This window comes from Loxodonta africana, chromosome X, assembly GCF_030014295.1.
Source record: "Loxodonta africana isolate mLoxAfr1 chromosome X, mLoxAfr1.hap2, whole genome shotgun sequence".
Lineage (NCBI taxonomy): Eukaryota > Metazoa > Chordata > Mammalia > Proboscidea > Elephantidae > Loxodonta > Loxodonta africana.
This window is the reverse complement of record NC_087369.1, coordinates 158,467,147-158,494,580: the sequence shown is the minus strand read 5'-3', so window position 1 is coordinate 158,494,580 and position 27,434 is coordinate 158,467,147. Positions and strand designations below refer to the sequence as shown.

Below are 27,434 nucleotides of genomic sequence, written 5' to 3'. Positions count from 1 at the left end.
TCCTTCTCCCGCAGAGCAGCTGGTGGGTTCCAACCACCAACGTTTCCGTTAGCAGCTGAGCACTTAACCATTGCGCCACCAGGGGCTCCTTGTAAAGTTCACATACACACCTTAAGATATGTGATTCAGAGGGGAGAGAATGGAGACATGACATTTCTAGCCCCAAAGAAAAAGCCAGAAATGTTACTTCCTCACTTGCCCCAATCAGCTTCCCTTCTCCAAATCTCCATTTTTTGTTTACTTTACGCAGGTTTACGCTCCTCCAAATCCTGCCCATTTTTCTTTCGGAATATTTCCTGTGCCCCTGCCATTGCCCTAGTCTAGCTCTCATCACTTCTTATCCATAATGCTACAAAAGGATCCTAACTGGAACCCTGCCTCCAACTTCTCCCCTACCCCCCACCCCCATTTCCCACACCCCCACCAAATAACTCTCTCAAAATGGCCATTTCAAAGTACTTCCCTCTTTATAAGATCCAGTTCAACTTCTTTCATCCTAGCACAGGGTATCTTGTGCCAGCTCTTGTATCACTGCCTTGCTGTGTGCTGATTTCACTTTTCACCAGGGTCTTGCCCCTCATTTGGGGAGCAAGTTCCCTAAGCACAGGGCTTACATATTGCAGTCCTGTGCCCTGGACCCTCCCCCAGGCTCCCTGCCCACCCCCTTTCACATCAGGGCATAGCCAAATGTTACTAACACAGCAGGGATGCTAAGTGCTGAATGGATGAGTTGAAGGCCCTCCATAATCTGGCATCCCTCTATCCTCTCTTGCTCCTTAACCGGAACCCTCTACTCCACAACCAGAGGGTAGTGGTTAAGAACATGGGCCCAGGAGTCAAAACGCCTAGGCTTGAATTCTGTCTTCCCCATTTGCTGGCTATGTGCCTTTGGGTAATTTATTTAATCTTTCTAAATCACAATGAGAATAGAAATGGAAATCAATAAATATATCTTATTTAAATTAAAATGATTTAACATACCAATTATTACTATTTGCTTATTTAAGGATAATAGCTAAACTTTATCAAGTTTTTATTATGTGCCAGATAATATGCAGAGGACTTCGGATGCATTATCTTGTTTTAATCTCACAATCACACCATAAGGTAGGTAGCTATTATTATCTCTATTTTAAAAGTGAGGAGATTGAAGTGTTGAGCCGATATGTAACTTGCCCAGGTCAGCTGCAAGAAAGTGTGGGACTGGGATTTGAAACAATACAATGACTCCGGAGCGCATGTTTTAATCCACTATACCAGGGTTGGCAAACTTTTTCTGTAAAGAGCCAGACAGTAAATAATTTAGGCTTTGCAGACCACACAGTGGTCTCTGTCATGCCTACTCGAACCTGCTGTTGCAGTTGCAAAAACAGCCATAGACTATAAATGAATGGGCATGGCTGTGTTCCAATAAAACTTTACTGATGGACAATGAAATCTGAATTTCCTATAACTTTCACATATCACAAAATACTATTCTTCTTTTTTTAGCCCACCTTTAAAAATCTAAAAACACTTCTTAGCTCCCAGACTTTACAAAACTAGACAAGGGCCTCGGTTTGCCAACCTCTGCATTACTGTAGCTCTGCAGTGCCTGAAATGAAGACTGAAGGAGTTCATCTTATCTGGATCAGACAGCAGTAGCTCTAGGCAGATCAGAAGTTAATTTCCTCTGTATCACACAGCAATAGCTCTAGTTAGACCAGAATGAGCTTCCAAAATATTCCTCTTATGCTGGAAAAACACTAAGAGGAAAGCAAGCTAACTGACTGGTTGTTGCAGCCCTAAATGTCTATTCTGCTGACCCAGTGCCACCCTAAAAGCTGCCAACCTTCAGCTTGCCTGTCCCATCAATTTCTGGAGTCAAAGGAAAAGGTGCTGAAATTAGCAGATTATCGTTTTAAAGCAGATCAAAGGTTATTTTTGGGTAAAAAGACTTCTGTTATGCTGAGAGGAATAGTTTATTCACGAACTATGAAGTTTCTCTTACCTGTTTAGTTCTATGTTGAGACTCCGTGGACAAGTTATTGTACGTATAATGTGCCTGTGTGATGCCACAAAACAATACTGCAACCACACCTATAAAGACAATGAGTTCCGAGTTCACATATAAAAGGATGGTTCACAACTTTTTTTTTACTGAAGGTTCTTATTTTAGAGAAGTAGGTTATATGCTTATGTTAGAATTCTCATTTGTGACTTACTTTGTTGAGAGGGACCATGTCTATTGAAAATCTTCTTTTACACTCTAAAGTGGGAGCATAAATTCCAGCCATAATAAGCATGTTCAAATAGTAGCGGAGTTTGTCCACTTGTTGAACAAGTGACTGGCAAAGTCACTTCTTGTGAGGGTTTAAGATCATAAAGAGAAAGCAACCTACCTGTGAAACCCCACGCTTCAGCCAGGAGAAAGGTACTCCAGGACATCAAGAAGAACAGGCCCGTCTCCAACAACTGGAACTCTCGTAATTTGGTGAACTTTGTTACGTAAGACCGTTAAGGCTGGTGACACGATCTCTTAATACAGAAGTGTGGCTAGGAAAATCATAGCAAGGCAACCATAAAAACAAGAGGGATTCTCTCATCCTTCTAACAGTCACAGAATGAGGAGGCACCAAAGTGAAGTAACTCTTAAAATGAGCACTTTGCTGAGAGTCAGCAGTCTCCTTCAGTGAGGACGTCTTACAGCTCAGTCAAGCCAATTGTTTTATGGGTATCACATACCTTGCTTCCAGAAACCATGCAGAAAAGGACAGGTAAACACCAGAGCCACAGATCAGATACATAACACCTGAACTCTGACTATTAATTTGCAACCCCAAGCAAGATGGCTTCCCTAATTATAGCAATTTACATTGATAAAAACAAGTGAGTTCCATGGGATTTCACAGTTATTTTCTCCTCTAAAACCTCTGTGACACAGGGCGTTTCATGAGGAAGAAACTGAGGCACATCACTGACTTATACTAGTCTAAAAAGTATTTGTACATTGAGGTAGCAGCTGTGTCAAGCTGTGACAAATCTTAGGCTAGAATCTAGATTTACTCTAACGAATGATTAACAACGAAAAGATTAACAAGATATACTCCTACTCTCAAGGAGCTTATAAGATAATGGGGAAGAGATACTATCTGTCCTGGCTTTTGCTTCGGAACTCTTTCTACTGCTCCTTTATGCTTCAGTTCGCCTGTAAAAGGCCATAAAGCAAGTCCTTCCACCACAAGGCAAACTTCGAGATCCTTATAAAAGAATAACGTATTTGCTTTATATAAGAGCGCCTTGGAAGTTTCAGATTTGGAAACTCTTTAGAACTCATCCAGTCAGTCCCAATCACCTTTACCGCCATCTCTGCCCCCTCACTTTCCTACGCTGAAGTCCAAAGAGGCAAAGTCTAAAAGCTTCTAACATGCTTGTGTCTGCCACTCTACCGTGAACTCCACGAAGGCAGGGCGCACATTTGTCTCATTTATCTTTGTTACTCAGAGCCTAGCATAGCATCTGGCATATAGCAGGCACTCAGTAAATGTTTCTTGAAGGAGTACAAGAATGACCAGCCCAATACTTCTAATAGTTAACCAGTGGCAGTGCCAGGACTACAACCTAGGTTCCTTTGGCTTCCAGCTCAGGACTCTAAAGCAGAAAGGTTAAAATCAAGGAGAGCTGAGATGTACTCCTATATATCCTAACACAGGGACCATATTTTGTTCACTTGGCAACAGGTCCTATTTGTCTTATTAAACAAAGAGCCAAAGACTGCCAGGCTGAGCACAGAACACACAGAGGCTCTTTGAACTATCTCTACCTTTATGCTTTATATCAATTCAACCTACAACCTTAAAACTTCACCCCCAAAGGGTCACTGCATCTCATTAGACCTTTGAACCTAAGGCCCTAGGGCACTATGCAAAACAGTGAAGTTAATTAATTAATTTATTTATTTATTGGTAAATATTATTGCCTAATGTTTTCAAGGAAACCCTGGTGGCATAATGGTTAAGAGCTAAGGCTGCTAACCAAAATGCTGGCAGTTTGAATCCACCAGGCGCTCCTGGGAAACCCTATGGGACAGTTCTACTCTGTCCTCTAGGGTCGCTATGAGTCAGAATCCACTTGAAGGTAACAGGTTTGGTTTTTTAATGTTTTCAAACTTGGTTATACAGTTAATAATTATAACATAATTCCAACTATGGAATTAGGAGAAACCACTGAACACAGCATTCAACTACTCTGTCAGGTTAACAAGAAACGACAAATGTAATAAAAGGATATTAAAGCTGTCACCACCCCAGTAGCAGCACCCATCGCAAAAGATCCACTGAAGATCCCCAGGAAAATCCCAATGGACTTGAACATGGCTGTGACATCAAAGGTGTGACTGTTGTCTCCAGCTGGCTGGTAGGCCACTATCGAGCTACAAAAGAGAGATTGCTCTTACTTCTATGAGCAAATGGTACTTTAAAAACTATGACAGATATCCCCTGCTTCTCAAAAGTTTGCTTTATGCCACTTCGCTCTTAAGAAACACCTACATTAGTACTTGTCTTCACTACCTGAAAGAATCTGAAGAAAATTTTTGCTTTTATTTTTTTAAAAAAAAGGCAAAAAGCAAAAATAGCGTTCAACAAGAGAGCCACACCCATTCTCACTCCTCAAGAGCAAGCCAGATATTTGGTAAAGTATCTACATCAAGGCCTTTGCCACCCGTTTTACATAGTGGCTTGAGCAAGCTCCTTTCAAACTCATCCACCCTTATCGAACAACCAAGCCACATCCAGCCAAATGCCTGGTGACGTATAAACACACCATGCTTCGCAAGATCCCATCCTGGACTCATCGTCCCCTGTGCATTTCTCTAATAGTAGGACTCATCCTTCGGCAAGTGCAGTTAGCATAAACCCCACTCTTCCGCGGGACTGGAACCCCGGCCCTTCAACCCAGCCCCATGTGCCATTGCTAGCTAGGTTACTGGGACTCCCATCATCACCACCCCCGCTCAGCCTCCAGCGTGCTCGCTGTCTTCCCGATTCTGGTAAATGGCACAACACTGTACACATTATTTCTACTTTATATAGGCTGTGTTCATTTTATCATTCCTGCTTTTACTATATATTAGCATTATTTTAGGTTTTATGTGTTATTTGGTATGATTTGGTGGGTTGTTTTGGGGGGTAAGGAAACACTCAAAATTTTTTCCTGTATATTAACGGTAATTGCTTCTTCGCTTTACCCCATTTCGGTTTACAAAAGGCTTCATAGGAGACTACATCTGGATAGCGGGGGAAACCTGTATCTAGTATAGCACTTGAAAGATGAAATCAGAGAAGGAAAGAAACTTTGGATTCAAATTGCTGAAATAAGGACAAAAAAAAAAAAGGGACAAAAGGTTACCAAAAACCCACCAGTGTATCCAGGTAACAAGAAAATTCAGCTCTTACTTAAATGACACTTTCAGGAAGCAGGACATTTAGAAGTCCTTTTTCTACATGAAAGCTGTATGGAGCCTTTCCCTCCATCCTCAAGACACTGAACAGCACTATTGTTTCGTGACTCTAAGATTTACCAGTGCCTGAGTGTCCTAAAGCCCAAATGTCTGAAAGCCCTAACGTACTAACGTGAACAAACTAATGAAAAATTCCACTTATTTCCATCAGAGGCCTGAGAATATAAAGAATATTGTGCAAAACTCAATCTCATCACAGTTTGTTTTTCCTATGGGAAAAACAAAGATGACTGAAGTACCTTTTCAACCTTTGTTGTTGTTGTTGCTAGGTGCCATCGAGTCAGTTCCGACTCATAGCGACCCTATGCACAACAGAACAAAACAATGCCCGGTTCTGCGCCATCCTCACAATCATTATGCTTGAGCTCATTGTTGCAGCCACTGTGTCAATCCACCTCGTTGAGGGTCTTCCTCTTTTCTGCTGACCCTGTACTCTGCCAAGCATGATGTCCTTCTCCAGGGACTAATCCCTCCTGACAACATGTCCAAACTATGTAAGATGCAGTCTCACCATCTTTGCCTCTAAGGAGCATTCTGGCTGCACTTCTTCCAAGACAGATTTGTTCGTTCTTTTGGCAGTCCATGGTATATTCAATATATTTCACTAACACCACAATTCAAAGGTGTCAACTCTTCTTTGGTCTTCCTTATTCATTGTCTAGCTTTCACATGCATATGATGCGATTGAAAATATCATGGCTTGGGTCAGGCACACCTTAGTCTTCAAGGTGACCTCTCTGCTTTTTAACACTTTAAAGAGATCTTTTTCAGCAGATTTACCCAATGCAACGCGTCTTTTGATTTCCTGGCTGCCGATCACATGCGTGGTGATTGCGGATCCAAGTAAAACGAAATCCTTGACAACTTCAATCTTTTCTCCATTTATCATGATGTTGCTCATTGGTCCAGTTGTGAGGATTTTTGTTTTCTTTATGTTGAGGTGCAATCCATACTGAAGGCTGTGTTCTTTGATCTTCACCAGTAAGTACTTCAAGTCCTCTTCACTTTCAGCAAGCAAGGCTCTGTCATCTGCATAATGCAGGTTGTTAAAGTGTCTTCCTCCGATCCTGATGCCACATTCTTCTGATTTGGAATACCAAAATGGACCAAATGCTTGGTATCTATTCATATTCACTGAAATGGACTTTTCTAGACAAGAAAAAGGGCTTGAAAGGCCTTCCAAGAAATTAAAATTCACTCAACAGTACGTCTAGCATACCCAGCTGGACCGTCCACCGCAAACTTCTGAAAGAAAGCCACTGTGTAACGGACCGGGCAGGCAATTACGGGAGCCACTCTCCATCTTGAACTTACAGTCCAAAGCTGGTCTACGAAAGCTTCTATGACAGCAGCCACCACAGGAAAGAGAAATGGCTGGGAATATCACTGTTGCCAGCAGGTCCCTGACAAGAGTGTTCACCATTACTAAATCACTTCTCATCTCAGATAATTAAGGTACCAGTGTTACAAAAAGTCCTGACTCAAAGACATCATACAAGTCATGTCAAAGCAGAGAACACGGAAAAACACATTCCTACAAATATAATGAATTCTTCCTGTGGTTACTCCAATTTTTCTGAATAAAGGAAAAAAAAAGGTGGTTGCTGTGCTATCTACACCAATTTCTCTTCATATCTCCCCTAGTTCAAGTAAGCAAAACAAAACAAAAACTAAGAGCAAATTAAAATTTCCTAATCTGTGTCTATTTTATTGTAAGTATAGCACTCACATTAATTTCTGGTGGTTGCATTTAGAAATTTCTGAGGCTCAAGGAGAACCAAACATTTTAAACATCTGACTTTAAATGTTCAAAGTAACCAGATCATTTTGGGAACAGTAGATTTGATATTGCTTGATATTTGATATTGTTTGATATTTGATATTGTTTGATATTGTATGGAATAGCCTTTAATATGCTACCGTACCTACACAAAAGGGCCCTACCACCATAAATAAGATTTGACCACATTAAAACATGATGATATAAAAAAATAAAATAAAATAACACATGACAATATAGCAACCAACTGGAGAAAAGATATTCGACAACCTTATTTCTCCTTGGCCACATTTTTCAAAATGCTGGCTGGAAATAGACTATTCCTACGGAACGTCCTTTGGAACACATAAAAGGAAAATGAAAGCTGATGATAAGCATTTTGCTGAGCCCTCCAGCTAGTAACCTATTTGCTCAGCTCCATTAAGACAAGTACACGGCTAACAATTTCCCTCTTAGGATACACTCTGGATATAACCCTTCTCTACCAGAGTTGTACCAGAGTATATGATGAATTAACTTATAGCATCCTTAGGAGAAGTGAGAAAAGAGTCACTCAAATCCATTTCTAGAAGGCTTCATTCTCTCACAGAATCTTCCCCAAGAAAGGCTGCAATAGAAGGGCAAGCACGTCCCTTTGTGAGAAGTGCTACGGGAAGGGCATTCTCCCTTTAACACATCTATTTTTCACCAACACTGATATTTATACTCCCAAGCTCAAAACCTTTCAGTGAGCTTTCTTCCTTTTACACTATTCAGCTGTTCTTAAAGTTGCAAGAAGAGAGTTACTTTATTAATGGAAAAGCTAAGGCACAGGGCACATGAGCTTCACATAGGGCCAGAGAGAGATTTTCTATCTCTTAATCCATTACGGCAACGAAGAAGGAACACTTAGCAGTAAGATGATTAAGTAGCGTAATAATTTGCCAGGATAGGGAACTGATGCTCAAAGCAACTGCCTGTACCTTATTCTCTTCGCCTGGTAACACCGGTGACCTCGCATGTACCTATGTTCTGAAAGCTTCAACAACCTTTGTAGTCTCATTTTTTTTAATAACACACAAGTTACAACAGTCATGTTTTCCTACCGTCAAATAATATAAAACTTTTACTTTGCATCTGTCGTCATTGAAGGTGCTTACATTCAGTATCAATATGAGCTACAGTCTTTAGATTTTATTTCTCTAAATTTACATTAGCTATTTATAGAAAAAAAACAGATACAAAAAAATTCTGACAATATGAGGAGGGTAAATTTATATACACTGCATTCACAAAAAAGGATCTGACCTTTTGTTTATCTTAATTAAGGTTTTAGTGTTAGAGTCATCTAAGAAAAAATAATTTTCTACTTTGCAGGAAGGCAATCAGTTTACACAAACCAGAGTCAGTGACTTATTACCACTGTTTTATAGTTATCAAAGTGGAAATTAAGGAGGGAAATAAAAAAAGAGAGAGAGAAAATATATGAAGAACTTTTACTTCTCTCTCATAGAAGTTCTAGAATGGGGTAAAGGCAACTGTCTATACAGCTGTATATTTGCTTAGTAGGAGTAGACAGTCAAGATTGAGTTCCTCAGAGGTTCAGACCCATTTTTTCCATCTACAAAACCTTTTAATAACATGTATTGTAATTTCTATAATTACAGAAAGTATCACTGATTTCAATAATTATCTTCAATAAAAAGTATATTATTTAATACTTCTAAAGATTAAAAAGTTTTTCTGAAATTTTAAACAAGAAAAATACAAGTTAAACTACAATGAGATATTTCTCAATTATCAAATTGGCAAAAACATAAAAGTGTGACAAATACTTTGTTGGGGAAGCTGTGAGGAAACAGGCACCCCCATACTTTACTGGTTAACATGCAAAATGGTACAATTCCTTTGACAGCCAATTTAGCAAGGTCTAACAAAATTACCAACATATTTATCCTTTAATCCAGCAATCTCACTTCTGAGAATTTACCCTACCAATATACCTACGCATGTATGAAACGAGTTAAGTTCAAGGCTAATCACTGCAGCATTGTGTGTGACAGCAGAAGCTCGAAAACACTCCAAGTATCCAGCGGTAGGGGACTGATTGAATAAACTATAGTACAGTTCACAGATAATACAATGCAGCTGCAAAAAAAGAATGAGGAAACTCTGTTTTGATATGGAATGATCTGTAGAATATGCTGTTAAAGTAAGAAAAAGCTAGGTATAGAACAGATGTAGTTGTTACTTTTAAAATAAAAAAAATGGGAGGCAAAAATGAATAAATATTTGTCTCCCATTTTTTTTTATTTTAAAAGCTTGTATTTGAATAAATAGAAATACAAGAAAAAATTTTAAATGGTTACCTATAAGGGGTGGTGGGGGACAGGGTAGATGAGGACAAGAGTAAGAACGTGAAGGTGATTTCTGAACCATGTGAATATATTATCTATTCTAAAAATTTTAATTTAATAAAAAATAAAATTTTGTTATAATGTTAAATACAAAATTATATGCATATACTACAATCACAACTGTGCAAAAATACTATACATAGAAAAAAAAAAGAGTCAAAGGAAAGTCCTAGAATATTTATAGTAATTATCTTTAGACAGTAGGACTATGTATCATTTTTTTCTTCCCTTCATTTTCCAAATTATCTATAAGGTATGCATGGCTTCAAAAGTAAAAAAATGACTCGTTCTTCCAAACATCTCCATTCATACTATATTTCATTCGATAAGTGACTTTCGGTTCCTAGTACCCTAATATTTACTGTACAGAAGATATGAGGAAAACAACTTACGAAGAGAGCACTATGGCAACAGCATCATTGAGGACACTTTCACCAAAAAGAAGCGCATAGAGTTCAACATCAACTTGAAGTTCATGGAATATGGCAAGAACGGTCACTAGCAAATGGAAAGAACCAGATATTACAAATAATACACCCCCTCAATAGATAATTACAATAGTTATTTGGAATTTCGTCTCTTTCCCTTAGAAATCAAACCTAGTAAACATTCCCTTACCATATTAAAAATTTAGTAATTTTATACCAATATTTTTCTTTCCCTAATTACGTACACTCACTACCTCCTTTTTCTCTCCCTGAAAATAACCTTAAAAGGGCTGAGTAAGATTATATTCTTCATGCAAATATTACTAATCTTGTCTTTTACATTTCTTTTCCATGACGGATAGATTCAGAATTTGATGATGAAAAAAGTGTGTCCTGCTAAAAAGTTCATTTTTTACTTGGAGCCTTACAACTCACTTCTATCTGATGTGCAAATTTTAAGCACATCAGTTTAGCAAAGAGAGGAAATGAAAACACAGGTTTAGTTTTTGGCTGGGGTAAAACATATGACCAGAATTACAGCTGCTATATTTAACAAAAGAAGCCAACTATCAGGACAGTACAGCATGAGAAGAAAAGAGTCTTCTTTTAGGAAAAGTATTACACAAGAATCCTTGAAAAATCATATGATATGGAAGTTGCATTATAACCTTCATTGCTGAGTCACATACAGCTCACTAGCTAAATAAACTCAAGCAGACGTGAAAAACTAATATAACTAGAGATGGAAGAGCCCCCTCGATGCCAAGTAAAAAACAGGATTCTTGCATTTTAAAACATATAGTTTCTACTGTAGAGCATTTCATCTAGAATATACTGATACTGAAGCTTACAAAGAGAGACGGAAAAGGAAGGTGGGAGCAAGATGGCAGAATTTTGAAAGAACTTATGGCCCACCCTTGCCATACAATTGGGACGAATGCCTATACAATTCAGAAAAAAATATAACCGTACAACTTATTTAAGCCAAAGATCTGTAACTGCACTATTCGGGTCATACTCCTCCCAAAACAAAGTAGAAGGTTGAAGTAACGTAGCCAGTCTGATCGATTCCAGTTTCTCACAGGCTTTGAAAAGTAGAGGAGCTTGCTTTCAGTTAGAAGACACAGAAAACCAAGACCACTGGCTCCTTGCAGAAACCATTCTACTTTCATACTGACAATGTAAGTGGGCAGCCTTGATAAGTCTTTAAGGAAACGATTTGATCTCCAGTTTAAAAAATACTAAACTACATAAATGTCTAAAATGGTCTTCTGCCTGATGTTTTAAAATCATCTCTTACATAGAGTGCATTTTTTCTCCTTCCTATAATGCCTTGCATTGTCAGAGTTAACACAGGAATTCAGAGATAACCTTAGGATTCTACATTTAATTGTGCTGGAAGACAATTAAAGAAGATGATTAACTTACAAGGTCAAAAGGTAAAACAGAACAAACCTCTATCAGAATCATGAAGTACTATATAATAAAAGAAAACTTCCATTCTTAGTCCTAAAACTTCAGTCTATGTGCCTACCCTTACTTCTTCAGCCTACATTTTCTCTAGCCTCCTAATTTAAATGCAGCTGTTAAACTTGCCAATACTATTTTAGAAAAAATAAACCTAACTCAATACAATTAAATTCATTCTACATTATTTTTTAGAAGATCTGACACTAAAAAGCACAAGGGAAACAAGCTGCGCTAATATCAAAACAGTAACAATTTTATAACCTTAAGTCCAATTTTATAAGAACAATTATTTAATGTATGTTAAAGCACACCAATGACCCAAAACGGTATCTGTGTTAGCTCAACTGCCTTGTAACAATCATTTTAAAACTGTTTTTCTCTTACTGTTAAATCCAGGTAAAACCCCAAAACCAAACCCACTGCCATGGAGTCGAATCTGACTCATGACAACCCTACAAGATGGAGAACTGCCCCACAGGGTTTCTAAGGAGTGGCTCGTGGATTCAAACGGCCAACCTTTTGGTTAGCGGCTGAGCTCTTAACCACTGCATCACCAGGACTCCTTAAATGCTGGTAGCGGAATGTAAACAGAAGATTTTTAGGGAACTGGTTTTCTAGAAGCTTGAAAGAAACTGTACAATTATTATCCTTTTCATTAATCTGGCTAATCTCTTACAGCTGGAGCCCTGGTGGTGCAGTGGTCAAAGCGATTGACTGCTAACCAAAAGGTCAGTGGTTTGAAACTACCAGAGGCTCCACGGGAGAAACGTGTGGCAGTAATAGAGATTTACAGCCTTGGAAACCCTATGGGGTCACTGTGAATCGGAATCAACTTGACGGCAGTGGGTTTTTTGTTTTGTTTTAATCTCTTATATTCAATCAGTAGAGATACAGGTCAATCAAAATTCCTAAAGAAAACACCTTACAGCCCTTGCCTAAATAGCATCAAATTGCAGGCCAGTAATAGGCAAATGTAACAAACAAGTAAAAGAAAAACCTAAACATGTGCTTAAGCCAGAAGAAACCATGAATTTTGTTTTCTCTTTTACAGGTGGCAAGTATAGTACTGTGGAAAGTACCTAATCATGAATTCTACACTTAAAAGGAAGAAATACCCACATACGCTTTAACTGCAATGTAAAACATACCCGGATCAGTTGCTGAAACGATGGCACCAAACAGCAGGCAATCTGTGAAGTAAAAATCTCCTGCAAGCTGTCCAGTTACTTTCATCAGTGTTACACAGCCATACATTACTGACCTGTTAAATGAAAATATTTCTACTTTAGAAAACCGACAACTGCTAAAGAAGAGTAAGATGAGGCTAATGTAGTACCTTTTGATTAATCCCAAATTTAATTTATGTCATTGAAATATGGTAATACCTTGGCTTCAAGGGAAATTCAAACAACTTATTACCTGTGTGAATACATTTTACTGTATAAAGCCCTTAGACACATCCAGGAATACAATACTGCATAAATCAAATACACACTGTTTTCAAACTATAATTGGAAAACTAGAAAAAAGTATTTTAAGCTTCAAGTACTTACCCAATAACAAAACAAGAAATTGCCGTTCCAAGAAAAGCATATGCTAGGATAGATCCAAGGTTTCGAAAGAAATGTCTCTGACAAAAAAAAAAAAAAAAGTTACACTGTGTTAGAATTCTTAACAATCATTTGAAAAAGTTTTCTATTCTAGTGTGCTATGCTAATATTAAATGCATTATTCAGTACAGGAAATAAGAGGAAGCATTCTCGTCAGGCTTAAATTTCAGCATCTAAAAAAGTTAAGAAATTAAAAGAAATGGAGAAGAGAAGGGAGGGAAACCTGGAAAGAACCGTGTTTCTGAGGTGTCAAATATTATAAAGCTCCTGGAGTTTAAGTTTGCTCAAAGTATTTGAAACACAAAAGCACTTACCCTTTTCAGACTATATCCCGCATAAAATATGATAGGAGGAAGTAATATGTTGAAAAATACCTCTGGATCAAAAGTTACCTGTTGAAATAAACAGGGTTCTTTTAGATGAATTTCTTTAGAAGAGCTCATATGACCTGACCAAGTTATCAGAAAGGAAAAAAAAAAAACTGCTAAACCGAACAAAGGCAAGAATATTAATATGGTAACATAAAAAATATTTCACATAGGATAGCTGTTGTTCTACCTCTCAACCAAACAAGGACACAGTGTTAGGACAATTGGTTAAATCATAGCTGTGAAAAGTGTGTTAAAATACTACGACATTAGAAATCTTAAAAAGAGAAGAAAGGATGAACATTTTTGCTTTGAATACGACAGGCTGAAAACTGGTAACAAAATGTGGGGTACGGCATTATAGTCGACATGAGGAAACAGACTTCTGTCTAGGTGACATTTCTAAAAGTATACACCGTAATATTATGGCAAACAGTTCCTGCACAAAACAGATTTCTAGTCCTCACAGCCCACCTACTTTAAGACCAATTAAGTATAATAATATTGATGGCCTCTTTGGTTCATGAGGCTGTAGCTGAATTTGACATGAATTCAAAGAAGCAACACATATACCCATGCTAAAACTTAGTTTACTAGAACTTCTAAGGAACTGGAAATCTTCCACAGGTGGAAAGAACTCTCGCTCCAAAGTAAAGTTTAAGTTTATACGAAATTTTGAAAGCATTAAAGATGGTCAGGAACACAAATCAAGTAGCTATAAAAACCAAGTCCTGCCAGGGACTTGATCACACTTGATAATGATGGGAGGGACAGGAGAAAGCAACTCCAGGAATGTCTGGAAACCAGTAAGATGTAACCCAACCTCCTACATAAATCTGTACGCACAGAATGGTACAATAACTGATACTCCTATCAAAGTCCCTGAAGTTGTGCCAAATTATGAATCAAAGAAAGATTTAATTGTACTCAGTACAGAATATAATCAAGGCAAGAAAAATATTCAAAAAAATATTAACCCATTGCCATCGAGTCGATTCCGACTCATAGCAACCCTACAGGACAGAGTAGAACTGCCTAATAGAGTTTCCAAGGAGCACCTGGTGGATCTGAACTGCCGACCTTTTGGTTAGCAGCCGTAGCACTTAAGCACTATGCCACCAAGGTTTCCAAATAAATTAGTCAATTAAATAAATGGAATATTTAAGGTATTATCAAATAAACTCAATGTGCTAAAATGCTATAAAACTATAAAGATCACCTAAACACTCATGAATTCTGCTTAACTCAATACTGTGCACAATTTATTATAACTGTAAACAACACAGAGTGAAACAAAAAGGATTATAGCATTCAGACTCAATCAGAAAATGAAATTTACAGACATGTCCATTTCCATACCATTACATTACATTCACTGAGGTTTCACTTCATTTGTAAAGATTCTCAATATCATTAAAAATTCATCATTTTTCTTCTGAATCACTTTGCTGCTAGTTATACACTTAAAAAAAAAACCCCAAAGATTCCCTATAACTAAAAACTTACCTTTCGAAGCATTTCATTATCTTGAACGTTATTGAGTTCATGTGAACTAATCTCTCCTTTCAGCGTATACTCATAAAATTTTCCACTAACATTTACCAATAACGTAGTTGGACTTGACTGCACTTCACAGCTCAGGGTCACATTATTTACATCGCTTGGAACATGAATGCCGTATCGCAGGACAAGGCCCACCAAAAGACCTGGAAACAAAGGAGAATGTAAGCCGTTCTTACAGAGACTACTTCTTTTGTTCTCCATACATCTCTTTAGATTGATAACAGAAATTTCCTCACAATAATCCCCTATGACTCAGAATGAATTTCTGGACCAAATGCCATTACATTTTGAAGTATTACTGAATTCACAAGTCTGAGAGCCCAATATTCATATAATTCAGTGGACAGGAGAGGAAAATATTCCCTAGGGTAATAACACAGATGACTACATTTCTAAATAAGTGATGAGGAAGGTAACGAAATGAGAAAATATCCTCAAATGAGCTGTACTTAGAACAGGCTCCGAGGTTTCCCAACCTGACAGTACAACCATGTTAGAGACGTGTCTTCCACCTCCACCCATCAATTCACAAGACGGTTACACATGTATCTTCTCAGATTTATTCCTAAAGCACAGGGCTGGCCAAATAACACATATTTAACAAATCTGAAAGTCAACGATATTTGTAGGTTGACTGAGTTCTACTACTACTAAAAGGTCGGATTTTAATTTTAAAATATCTGCTTCAAATCAAAACAAGGGATAGAAGTCATGAATCTGGTTCTATGAGGTCAACGTATTGCCTGGATTTTGCCTGGATCGCCCTATCACTATTCAAACATGCACGATGTTCTAGGCACTACAAAGCTATTTGGACCAGCTGCAATTCTTAAATACCAGCTTTACTGAAAAACAATTCACATACCATAAAGTTTACCCATTCAAAGTGAATAATTTGTGTTTTTTAAGTATATTCATGAAGTTGTATTTCAATCACCACTAATTCCAGAACATTTTCATTACCCAAAAAGAAACCCTGTACCAGTTAGCAGTCATACTTTTCCACTCCCCCCATCCGTCCAGTCCCAAGCTTTCTCTCTCTACGGATATGCCCATTCCAGACATCTCATATAAATGGAATCACAATGTGGTCTTCTGTGTCTGGCTTCTTTCACTTAGCATCACGTTCTCAAGGTTCCTCCATGTGGTAACATGTATCAGAACTTCATTTCTCTTTATGGCTGAATAATATTCTCTATTGTATGGCTATATCTCAACTGCAAATTGAAACCAAAATCCTGAAACTTTTCTGAACTCCAAGGTACACAGGCTACCGCTACTAGTTACATTTTATATTCTTGTATCCTTTCATTCCGACCAGTCAGCCATACTTACATGTATTATGTATGCTAAGTAATCCCAATCCCCCAGGGTTCATCAATCAAAACAAGCCCCCCATTTCAAGAAGCTCTAAATCCAGTTAGGAAAAACAGACCAAATAAACAGTTATAATACATATATATGTATACAAGGTATTATAAAAACCTAAAGAGGTACCTAACCAAGGCTGAGACATTAAAGAAATCTTTCCAGAAGTGTTACCTGAGCAAATAACAAAGTAGAGGAAGGGGTATTCCAGGTAGGGGGAACAGTTGCACAAACCAAGTTGAAAAAGAATGAGAGAGCACAGCCCATTCAAGGGAATCACAAGTAGTTCACAATGTTTGGCTCATAAGATACAGGTAAAGTGACAAGAGCTGAGGTCCCCAAGATCAGCAGGGGCTGAATCGTAATAGATCCTAGATGTTGAGGAAGGGAGTTTGGACTTTATCCTGAAGGCAAAAGGAAGTCATAGAAGGATTATAAGCAGGGGCTTGACATAATACTTCCAATTTAGAAAGATTAGTCTAGACTTGTTGTTAGATGCTATAAAGTCGATTCCAATTCATAGTGACCCTATAGTACAGAGTAGAACTCCCCCATAGCATTTCCAAGGTCGTAATCCTTTACAGAAGCAGACTGCCACATCTTTCTCCCATGGAGAAGCTGGTGGGTTCAAACCACTGACCTTTTGGTTAGCAGCCAAATCAGACAGAAGACCACTGCAGTCTTTCAGGCAAAAAGAGCTTAGGGCCTAATTTAGCCAAAAAACAACCAAACCTGTTGCCACTGAGTTGAATCTAACTCAGCGACCCTACAGGACAGAGTAGAATTGCCCCATCAAGTTTCCAAGGAGTGGCTGGTAGATTCAAACTGCTGACCTTTTGGTTAACAGTTGTAGCTCTTAACCACTGCACCACCATGGCTCCTTCCATGTCCTCAAGCTCAATTATACGAAGAATAACATCCACTGGACCTACTGAATCCCCAACCCTATCTACTGGGTCTATTACATTCCTGGTCTTACACTAAAACATCATTGGGTACCCTGAGACAAGTGTGAAACACGTACCTTAGAAGTTCAAACAACAGCAAGAGGAATAATTACTTAGGTTGGAAAAATATCAATATCTTTTTATTACAGCATCAGGCATCTGAAAAACTGGGATTTCTCTGAAAAAAGTCCACAGATCAAGTAAATTTGGGTTATGGAAAAGGTCAAATCCTAATCATGGAGCTAAAACAATTCTCAGTAAAGAGAAAGTACACAAAGAGTGTTTTGTTAAGAGGGTAAAGGAGAAACTCCTAGCCTCCTACATAGACAAAGATACTGAAAATACTAAGAAATTCAAAATGACCATAATAGGAAACAAAGAATACAATCACAAAGAGATATCATTCACAAAACAGATAGGCCCCACCCCTCCTACACATTCCTGACCCACTTGTGGGGACTACTCCCTGAGATAAGTAACTCAGTATCACCCCAGGCCCCCTCCCTTGTCTGATTGTCACTGTTGGTGGAAACTGTTCACAGCCCATCCTTCTAGCCTATCACACTTCATATCTCTGACACTCAAAATTGCAGGAGGAATATCCCTGGGGCATTAGGTATGGCCCAAACTGGTCAAATTTCTACAGATTAAAAAGATATATATATATATGCTTAAGGAAGGTTGTTAGATTCTGTGTTAAAAGCTAATTAAACTCCCAGATAGTCAAGAAAGTCAAGGCTTTTGCTGACGTCCAGTTTTAACCGTGTCTATTCATCTCTTTGTCTCCTAGCACCTTCCTGACAGCAGCTGTTCCAACCTTTATCCTCCTTCTCAAGTCCTCAACCTTATTGCCTACCTTTCTGAGAAGATGGGGGACATCTGACATAAGCCGCCTCAATTCCAAGCATCTCCATCTCAATGTAAGCTCAGCTATGCTTAGCTCTCCCCCTCAGGAAAGATTTACCTCTTTTCCAAGCAAACCCTTTTACCTAGGTCCTTGAACCAATCCCCATCCCGTTTCTGCATCTATTATCTCATCCTCATAACCCTGTGAAACAGACATAAATCTATCCGTCTTTGTTTCCTCATCTATAAAATGGGGATAAGTGACTTCCCCAGCCTTATTCAGCATTAAGTGACAAAGCCAGAACTGAAATCTAGGTTTTCTAACTCCCAGGCTTCTATGATTTTCTAATCATCATCTCTCGCTTCACCACCAACTTCTTACCTTCTCCAGTAGCTCTCTGGAGAACCAGAATGGTTTAGGTCTTCGTTATCTCCTATCCCTCCAACTCTAAGTACTCTCTCCCTATATGTTTAATATCATGAAATTAAGCACAGGATAATATAAGATAAAAGCACAAGTTTGAAAGACAGATGTATGACTTCTGGTTCCATGAAGTTCCAGTGTGTATCCTTAGGGTAGATAACCTCTCCATGAACCTCAGTTTCATCAAATGTGGGGACAGTAATACTAACCTATGGGGTTGCTGAGAGTATTACATGAAATAATTTTTATAAAGAGCTTAACATAGTATCTTGGTCCTGGTAAGTACACAATGGTACATACCTCCCCTCCCTTCTTCTAAACTTCTTCAAAGAGTTATTTGCACACTCTCAAGCTACATTGCCTAGATTCAAATCTCAGGTCTGCAGTCCTGTGTGGCCTTGGGCAAGTCACTTAGCCTCCCTGTGCCTCAGTTTCTTCATTTGTAAATGGGGACACTAATAGTACCTACTACCCCATAGGGTTGCTGCTGAGGATTCGATGAGTGAATAAACGTAAATGTTATCTACTATTATTACCTATATCTTACCCCCAATTTCTCTTCAAATTCTTACAATCTCATCTTTGCACTCTCTAAAGAAATGATTGTCAGCTTTTTTGGGGTGACAGACCCCTTTGAGAAGGTAATATCGATTCTTTACCCCTGCCCCAGAAGTGGATACACACACACACACACACACACACACACGCTTTTGCACACAGTATCGGGACCCTAAAAGCCCAGGTTCCTTTCATCTTTTCTATTCCTCGCCCCATCCACCACTTGGCCAACGGTACTGTACTCTCTCACTTCAGAAACAATGCTCTATCTTTTCCTCTTACTTCAGCTGCTTAAAACAAAGGCATCACCCAAGGTTCTCTTTAGAACCTTTTCTGGCTATCCATACTATCTATTCCTTGGTAACCAGGTTTTATAAGATTATCTAACACTCTCTAACTGGCTGTCTTGCCAGATGAAAGTTCAATGTGTTTAGAACTAAACTGAACATACTTCCCATTATTCTCCTCTCCCCTCTCCACATAAACTTTTTTTTTTTCCTATTTCTGGTAGTCGCCTAGGTTGAAATTATCGGTCTCTTTTGATATTGCCTTCTTCCCTTAAATCCCATCGGTTGACAAGTCCCGTCCCTTGGAAATCCTGGTGGTGCAGTGGTTAAGAGCTACGGCTGCTAACCAAAAGGCTGGCAGTTCGAATCCACCAGCTGCTCCTTGGAAACTCTATGGGGCAGTTCTACTCTGTACTATAGGGTCGCTATGAGTCGGAATCCACAGCAATGGGTTTGGATTTTGCTTATCTAGTCCCTTATCATATCTGATCAATTCCAACAGCTTCCTTTCCCTTTCCCCCTTTTCCCACTCCAATCTCTTCTACATACTATGACCAGATTTATCTTCCCAATGAACAGTTGTAATCATATCTAACCTTGTTTTTCAGCCTTACCTCTCACTTTCCCCTTTCGCATATCCTAAATGGCAACTAAAGGGGACTACTCACCATTTCCTGAACCTGCTCCACACTCCCCCCATCACACTGTCTTTGCTAGAGCCATTGTCTCCTCCTAGAATACCCTTCCTCCTTTACCATAACACACCACCAACACCACCTTTCAGTGGAAATTCAAAGGCCTGGTTTTAAAGCCTACTCTGTACTTGATGGAGCCTTTGCTGGTAATTCCCAAAGTGCTTCTTTCTTGTCTCTTCTGCTTTGTCTTTATAGTGAAGATTTATCTCTTCCACATGAGGCAACGTGGTTTAGGGGCTAAGAGAATGGGGTTTTGGGTCAAACTGACTAGGTTTGAATCCTGGATCAATAGTTAATCCTGATATAACTTCAGGCAGTTCATTTAACTGTGATCCAATTTCCTCATCTGTAAAATGGGAAAACTAATAATACCATCTCACAGGCTTGTTAATGAGGTTTAAACGAAATAAGATTTGTAAAGCGCCTAGTATAACAAACATCTAACACATTATACTGCTCAATAAATGTTTATCTACTAAGTCGCTTTACCACCCGTCTGTCAGTTTGTGGTGCTGTGGTGGCTTGAGTGTTGCTGTGGTGCTGGAAACTATGTCACTGGTATTTCAAATACCAGCAGGGTCACCCATGGTAGACGGATTTCAGCAGAGCTTCCAGACTAAGACAGACTAGGAAGAAAGACCTGGCAATCTACTTCTAAAAATTAGATGATGAAAACCTTATGGATTACAATGGAACACTGTCTGACTTGTTTACTTTGGAGGAATTAGATGCTGGAGGAAGATATTCTATTAGGTGAAGTAGAGGGAGACCCTCAGTAAGACGGATTGGCACAACAGCCACAACCATGCTGGCAATCATGCGCATGATGCAGAACTGGCCAACATTTAGTTCTGTTATACGTAAGGTCACCATGAATTGGCAGCCAATAAGGTCACCATGAGTCGGCAACTATCTATCTATTAAGTCACTAGATTGCAAGTGCTTTGTGGACAGGGACTATTTCCCATCAGAGACAATAAATGTTTATTGACGAAACGCATTAGTTAAGCCTGGGACTCTGGATACCTTAAGTTTAAGGAAAAAAATATTTCTTTCCTCTCTTTTGCTTTTCACACCATCTGTAGGCATGCTGCAATGGTGATCACTTTTCAGACTTAACTACCTTGACGATTTTTACTAACAGTGACTTGCTTTTAAGTTTCTGAAGAAACCCAAACGAACAAAGCACTTTGTTGCCTTGAGATTGTATGTTTATAACTGAAGCAATTAGTGTATACTACAATCTAGAAACTGACCACACTGGCAATTTACATTTTTTTATCCTTGCTTTTTAAAAACATACAGGAGAGGCTTATTTAAATAGCACTCTTCCAGGATTTAAGTAGCTAAACCGACATCAAAGGAATAAAATCAACAGTGGGCTGAAACTGAGAGGTCCAAACATTCCCAGAGTAAACAGCCTTTTCACCCGGAAATCAAACTGAAAATAAAGGTGTTAAATAAAATAGCAAGGCAATGGCTGTGATGGTGCAAGATTCATGAGAAAAAGTAAATGACGGACAGTAATCAGGATTAGAAAATGGCAATTTCTGTGTGTTATGGATTATATTCCCCCAAAAATATGTGTTGTAAATTCTAACCTCTAGGCCTGTGCTATAATCCCACTTGGGAATGGGATGTCTTTGTTATGTTAATGGACAGGATTAGTGTGGGATGTGTCTTGAGTCGATCTCTTTTGAGATATAAAAGAAATTAACAAGCAAGTAAGCAGAAAAGGGGGAAGAGAGATGCCAAGCCACATAAAGATCGCCCACAAGGACCTTCCTCTTGAGCAGACAGAGAGAGAAAGCTTTCCTCTAGAGCTGGCACCCTGAATTCAGACTTCTAGCCTCCTAATTGTGAGAAAATAAATTTCTGTTTGTTAAAGCCACCCACTTGTGTATTTCTGTTATAGTAGCACTAGATAACTAAGACACCGTGGTATTGGAAATACTCTGGCCCTATCCCATCTTTTCTTAAACTGGACTTGGGAGTTAGTGAGGAGAATAAGTCCCCAGTCCCTATCCTGAGAAAATGTGGCAGGCGAAAGAACGCCAGGCCGTGGCAAAGTCAACCCCAGTGTTGACTCCCAGGTTAACACTCTTCCAATTTATATTCCCCAAGAAAAACCTTTATTTTTCTTCACAAGATATTAACACCAAGGTGCTCTCTTGATTTTTTTCCTGTGAATAATTTTATTTTTTGTGGTTGTTGGGAATATACACAACAGAACACACACCAATTCAACAATTTCTATTACATGTACAATTCAGTGACACTGATTACATTCTTCAAGTTGTGCAACCATTCTCACTTTCCTTTTCCCGATTGCTCCTCCCCCGTTAACATACATTCACTGCCCCTAAGCTTCCTGTCTAAACTTTCGAGTTGCTGTTGTCACTTCGAACCCAGTTCCTTGAGATTCAAGCCCCTGATGGGAATTTGCATTTCCACCCCAGATACACTGAGTCAGAATCTGTAGTTTAACAAGATCCCCAGGTGATTCTCATGTATAACTTGTCAGAAATGCACATGGGGGGGTTCAAATCGGGGAAGGAACCAGTCTGAAGCCCTGGTTTAAAGGAATAAGCATAGACAGATAAGATAGGAATGCTGATACTAGCTGTTACAAACAACAACCCATTGCCTTCAAGTGGATTCTGACTCACAGCGACTCTACAAGACAGAGTAGAACTGCCTGCCCCATAGGGTTTCTAAGGAGTGGCTGGTGGATTCAAACTGCTGACCTTTTGGTAGCTCTTAACCACTGTGCCAGGTACTAGCTATGGAGCCTTAAAAATATTAGCTAACATTTCTGAACTTCAGTTTCTTTTCTAGTAAAATGGAAAGAATTTCATTTAGTCATACCCCATGTAAATATCAGGGGGCTTATAAGGAAGCGGGGATAACAACCTCTACCTCACTGGGTTGTCCTGTGGATTAAAGAGGCTATGAGCAGAATCGACTGGATGGCAAGGGGTTTGGGTTCCAATTTATATGTAGAGCATGGATTCCCCAGGTAGGGCAACTCCCTCGCTTTTTATTAACTTAGAAACATCAGGAAACGCAATCATTAATCAATCCTATTTTTCTACTTTAGCTCGAGAGTTAAACGAGGTTAATGATACCTGCTACCAAACAGCAAATATGTTCCAGGTAATTCTAAACCCCTATTTGATTTGCTAAAAATATTGTATTTTTCTCCTAATTTAAAAGACTGACCAATTAAAAGAACTGTTTGAAGCCTAACCTGAGAAAACAGTTATACTAACAATAATAATAGCACACCTATCATTTATTGAGCATTATGTAGGAGTCAGGCTAAAACATTTCTTTCTCCCAATAATCTTACTATCATTGACTCCAATTTATAGATGAGGGTAGAAGACAGTAAGGAACTACCCAAGTCTGACTCTAAAGCCAAAAAACCAAAAACCAAACCCGTTGCCATGGAGTCGATCCCGACTCATAGTGACCCTATAGGACAGAGTAGAACTGCCCCATAGAGTTTCCAAGGAGCGCCTGGTGGATTTTGAACTGCCGACCTTTAGGTTAGCATCCCTAGCACTTAACTACCACGCCACCAGGGTTTCCAACTCTAAAGCAGGGGGTGGCGAACTACAGCCTGTAGTTTGCTTTCTGTATGGCCCAGGAGCCCTGGTGATGCAGTGGTTAAGAGCTACGGGTAACCAAAAGGTTGGCAGTTTGAATCCACCAGCAGCTCCTCGGAAACCCTATGGGGCAGTTCTACTCTGTCCTGTAGGGTCACTGATACTAGCTCTTACAACCATGGGTTTGGTTCTTTTTTTTGGTTTATGAGCTAAGAATAATTTTTATCGTTTTAAAGGTTGTTTAAAAAAAAAAGAAGAAAATGCAACATAGACAGAGACCTATGTGACCCACAAAGCTGACAATATTTACTATCTGGCCCTTTAAAGAAAAAAAAAAATTGGCCGATCTGTGGTCTAAAGCTTTGCACCTTTAACCACTACCACATGGTACTATCCCTCTCCATACGTAGGATGCATCTGTGATCAGTTCCCTTATTTTAAAACTATAATACTCCTTTGGATTTTAACCAAATTTAAGATGTCATTTTTTTATATGACCTATCTACCCAAGAAGAATGATGATAAGTTCCTTGAAGGCAAGGATCTTATATCTCTTTGTATTTTCTGTACATAATACATAGTAAACTGCTCAGTAAACGTTTGTTCAGGATAATAGATAAGTCACATACTATTATACAGACAAATTATATTGAAATGCATAACTTGGAAACCCTGGTGGCATAGTGGTTAAGTGCTACAGCTGCTAACCAAAGGGTCGGCAGTTCGAATCTGCCAGGCGCTCCTTGGAAACTCTATGGGGCAGTTCTACTCTGTCCTATAGGGTCGCTATGAGTCGGAATCGACTCGACGGCACTGGGTTTGGTGTGGTTATCCGAATGATGCAGCTTAAGGGCCACGGCAAATTAAACTGAAAAACGTGAAATGTAAAAACCACCTAATATGACCAAAAACTAGGAATCCTGGTGAGCAGAGACCATGTACACCCGGTCTTAGAATTTTATTACCTTACAAATGAAAAATATGCCTAGGTTTACACATTTTCACCTTCCCTTGCTACCCTTGAGATGCATGTTCCAGAAGTCTGTAGCTACTGGAAAGGGGTTGGGGAGAAGGTGTGGAGAGATTTCTTTTTGTGCCAAGGCTTTTTCTACCTACTTGCAAGTCTGAGACACAAACCTCAACAAGCTGATCAGTTAAGTCTGTTCTAAATGAAGGTAAACCACCTTCACTGCACAGAAAGGACTGACTGTCCGCCCTCATCTCTTCGGCCATACTCACACAGTCATCTTCGATTAAGACAGTCAGCAAAATATATCTTCTCTCCTGAGAGGGACCGGCATACCTCAAAAGACCTCCGAGCCCACGGTTTGATTTACCATTCTCTCCCCATTAGCGAGAAACAAACATAAATAAATAACCTCAAAAAGAAAGCACACTGAGGCAACAGAACTGAAGCCAATGACAATACGGACCCGTCAATAACCTCATGCTAACATCCAGTCACCCAGACAGCATCTGCGTGGCATTTGTAATTACTGTTTGGCTCAACTGTCCTGATCACCGTAGAGTACAACACACTGCTAAGGGAACCTTAACTCTTCCTTGTCCTCACTTCTGTCCACCTGAATCCGAAGGGTCAACCAGAGGGATCCTGACCAGGTACTACAGGCACAGGACAAGAGACCAGAACGTCATTAAAAATACCCTACGCCTTCCTGAGCGTATTTCACGCTCAGGTTTTTATGCGGGCTACACAGAAGTAAGGTTTTCTTCTCAACCTCGGAAGGACAGGGCGTAGCAAGGGCTGAGTGATGGGTAAAGGTCGGCTCTGGCTCCCAAAGAACACCCGATTGTGGGCAGTAGAGCTACTACTGCAGCTTCGATGGGCTGGCCACCACCTGACTCCCGGAGAAATTGATGGAAATGGTGTCTTCCCCTCCCCCAGCCCCCAGCCCAAGCCGAGCCACCGCACCCACTCCCCTCCCATCCTCAGTCCGGGGCCCCAGCTCGGTAGACAGAGGAAGGGGGTGGGGTCGGAGGAGAAAGAGGGGGTGGAGAGACAGGAAAAAGGGGGTGCAAGGCAGAGAAAAGGTGGAAAGGGGGTGAGGCGGAGAAACGGGGGGCGAGGCAGAGAAACGGGGGGGAGGCAAGGCAGCAAATGGAAGGAATCGCGGGGAGCAAGCGTAGGCCGAGAAGGGCCAAGCGGGCAGAGAACCGGGGAGCGCCAGGGGGCAGCCAAGGCTGAAGCACTTGCCGTAAATCATGGCCAGGCCAGTTTCGTGCAGGAAGCGGGCCCGGCGGTGCTTGAAGAGCCAGATTGTGAGGATGGTGAGCGTGAGCAGCAGGATGAAGATGAGCAGGTTGGCGCTGTCCTGCCGGTGGCTCTCCTCCGCTTGCTTCTCGGACACGATCTCCTCGTCCATAGCTCCTGCCGCTCCGCCAGCGCCCTCCGAAGCCCCGGCCCAGCCAAAGACACCCACTGCGAGGAGCAACCAGAGAGGCCGCGTGAGCACGCGGGCCCGGGGACCGCCGCCGCCCAGTCCGCGCCCGATGAGCGCCCGCCGCCAGCCGCGCCGCGCCATGTCTCCCCCGCCCCCCACCCGCACCTCACCGGCAGCCACCCGCGGTCGGACCACTCCCTGAGGGCTCACGGGAAAGGGGTGGGGCCCCGGGCAGCCGGCGGAGCGCGCGCCGCCTCCGCGCCACCGCTCTTAAAGGGGACGCGCCACCCCGAGCTGCTGGGCCCCCCTCTCCCCTTCTGCCCACAGCACGTCTTTCTGCACCCTCATCACGCACGCCCAAGCTCTGCCCTGGAAGGAAAGGCCGTCGAATTTAGCCCACTACCATCTGAAAGAGAGGCATCCGTTCAGTGTGCTCCAGGAGAGGCAGATGGAGCTATGGCTACTGTGAGCCTATTCTAAGACCTCTCAGGAGAATTGATCGTTCCTAACGCATCTGAATATTATCCCCCTGCGTCTCTTAACAGGCTAAGAAGTTGTCCCCCTGGGAGTGGCTTACATCTCCATCTCTGTACATTTACATCGGATTCTCCTTGTTCTGCTTTCACTGGAAAAAACAACAACACTGTAGTAGTTCATAAAAGAATTGACTCAAAGACATGGGTTTTCCATGTGTCTGTGTAATAGGTTTTCTTTACAATGTAAACACCTAATATAGTCATCTTTCACGTCAGGAACGTGTACAAAGAGACTCATCAACCTCACAAAGAAGATTCAATCGCTTTGTGCCCAGATTTACCCGTGCTCAAAAAGCTCTCCCCTCCTGACTAAGAGATGTTCTGTGGTGCCATTTCTCTCTCCTCTTGATCCTGTTTACTGATGTCTTAGAGCACATTTCCCCAGCTCGGAAGTCACCTTTGACCCGCTCATCTGTCTTCTTCAGAGTTTTTTTTCTCTGTTCTCAGCCTCCTCCACCTCTCAACCTGCACACCAGAATTTTCAGTTCTCACCTCCATACTCAAGCTTTGTCTTTGAGACCAGTGTATTCCGGTTTTCTCCATACTTCTCAGATCGCTCCTAATTCTGTGTTAGCTTTGTTTTCTGTAGACTCCCATTTCTATCTCCACGGGAATGAACTACAAATCTCCCACCCTGACCTGTCC

General features: G+C 40.4%; 1 protein-coding gene across 6 annotated transcripts in view; it reads right to left on the bottom strand.

The window, feature by feature from the left end:
* Positions 1 to 26,472, bottom strand: part of SLC9A6 (solute carrier family 9 member A6) — a 55,388-nt gene extending 28,916 nt beyond the window's left edge. For 4 of the 6 annotated variants that reach the window (XR_010319654.1, XR_010319655.1, XR_010319656.1 and 1 more), the window contains exons 1-9: positions 26,067 to 26,291; positions 15,059 to 15,258; positions 13,499 to 13,576; positions 13,128 to 13,204; positions 12,723 to 12,835; positions 10,069 to 10,174; positions 4,265 to 4,411; positions 2,382 to 2,482; positions 1,991 to 2,079 (exon numbers count right to left, since the gene is read on the bottom strand). Coding sequence is in view for 2 of the 6 variants with exons in the window: in XM_064277639.1 (XP_064133709.1) it covers positions 1,991 to 2,079; positions 2,382 to 2,482; positions 4,265 to 4,411; positions 10,069 to 10,174; positions 12,723 to 12,835; positions 13,128 to 13,204; positions 13,499 to 13,576; positions 15,059 to 15,258; positions 26,067 to 26,394 (1,239 nt within the window). In the remaining 4 variants the exon portion in view is untranslated. Of the gene's footprint in view, positions 1 to 1,990; positions 2,080 to 2,381; positions 2,483 to 4,264; positions 4,412 to 10,068; positions 10,175 to 12,722; positions 12,836 to 13,127; positions 13,205 to 13,498; positions 13,577 to 15,058; positions 15,259 to 26,066; positions 26,395 to 26,423 lie in introns of those variants that run through there. The other 2 variants (XM_064277640.1, XM_064277639.1) reach the window with 2 other exon arrangements.
* Positions 26,473 to 27,434: the final 962 nt, after the last annotated feature.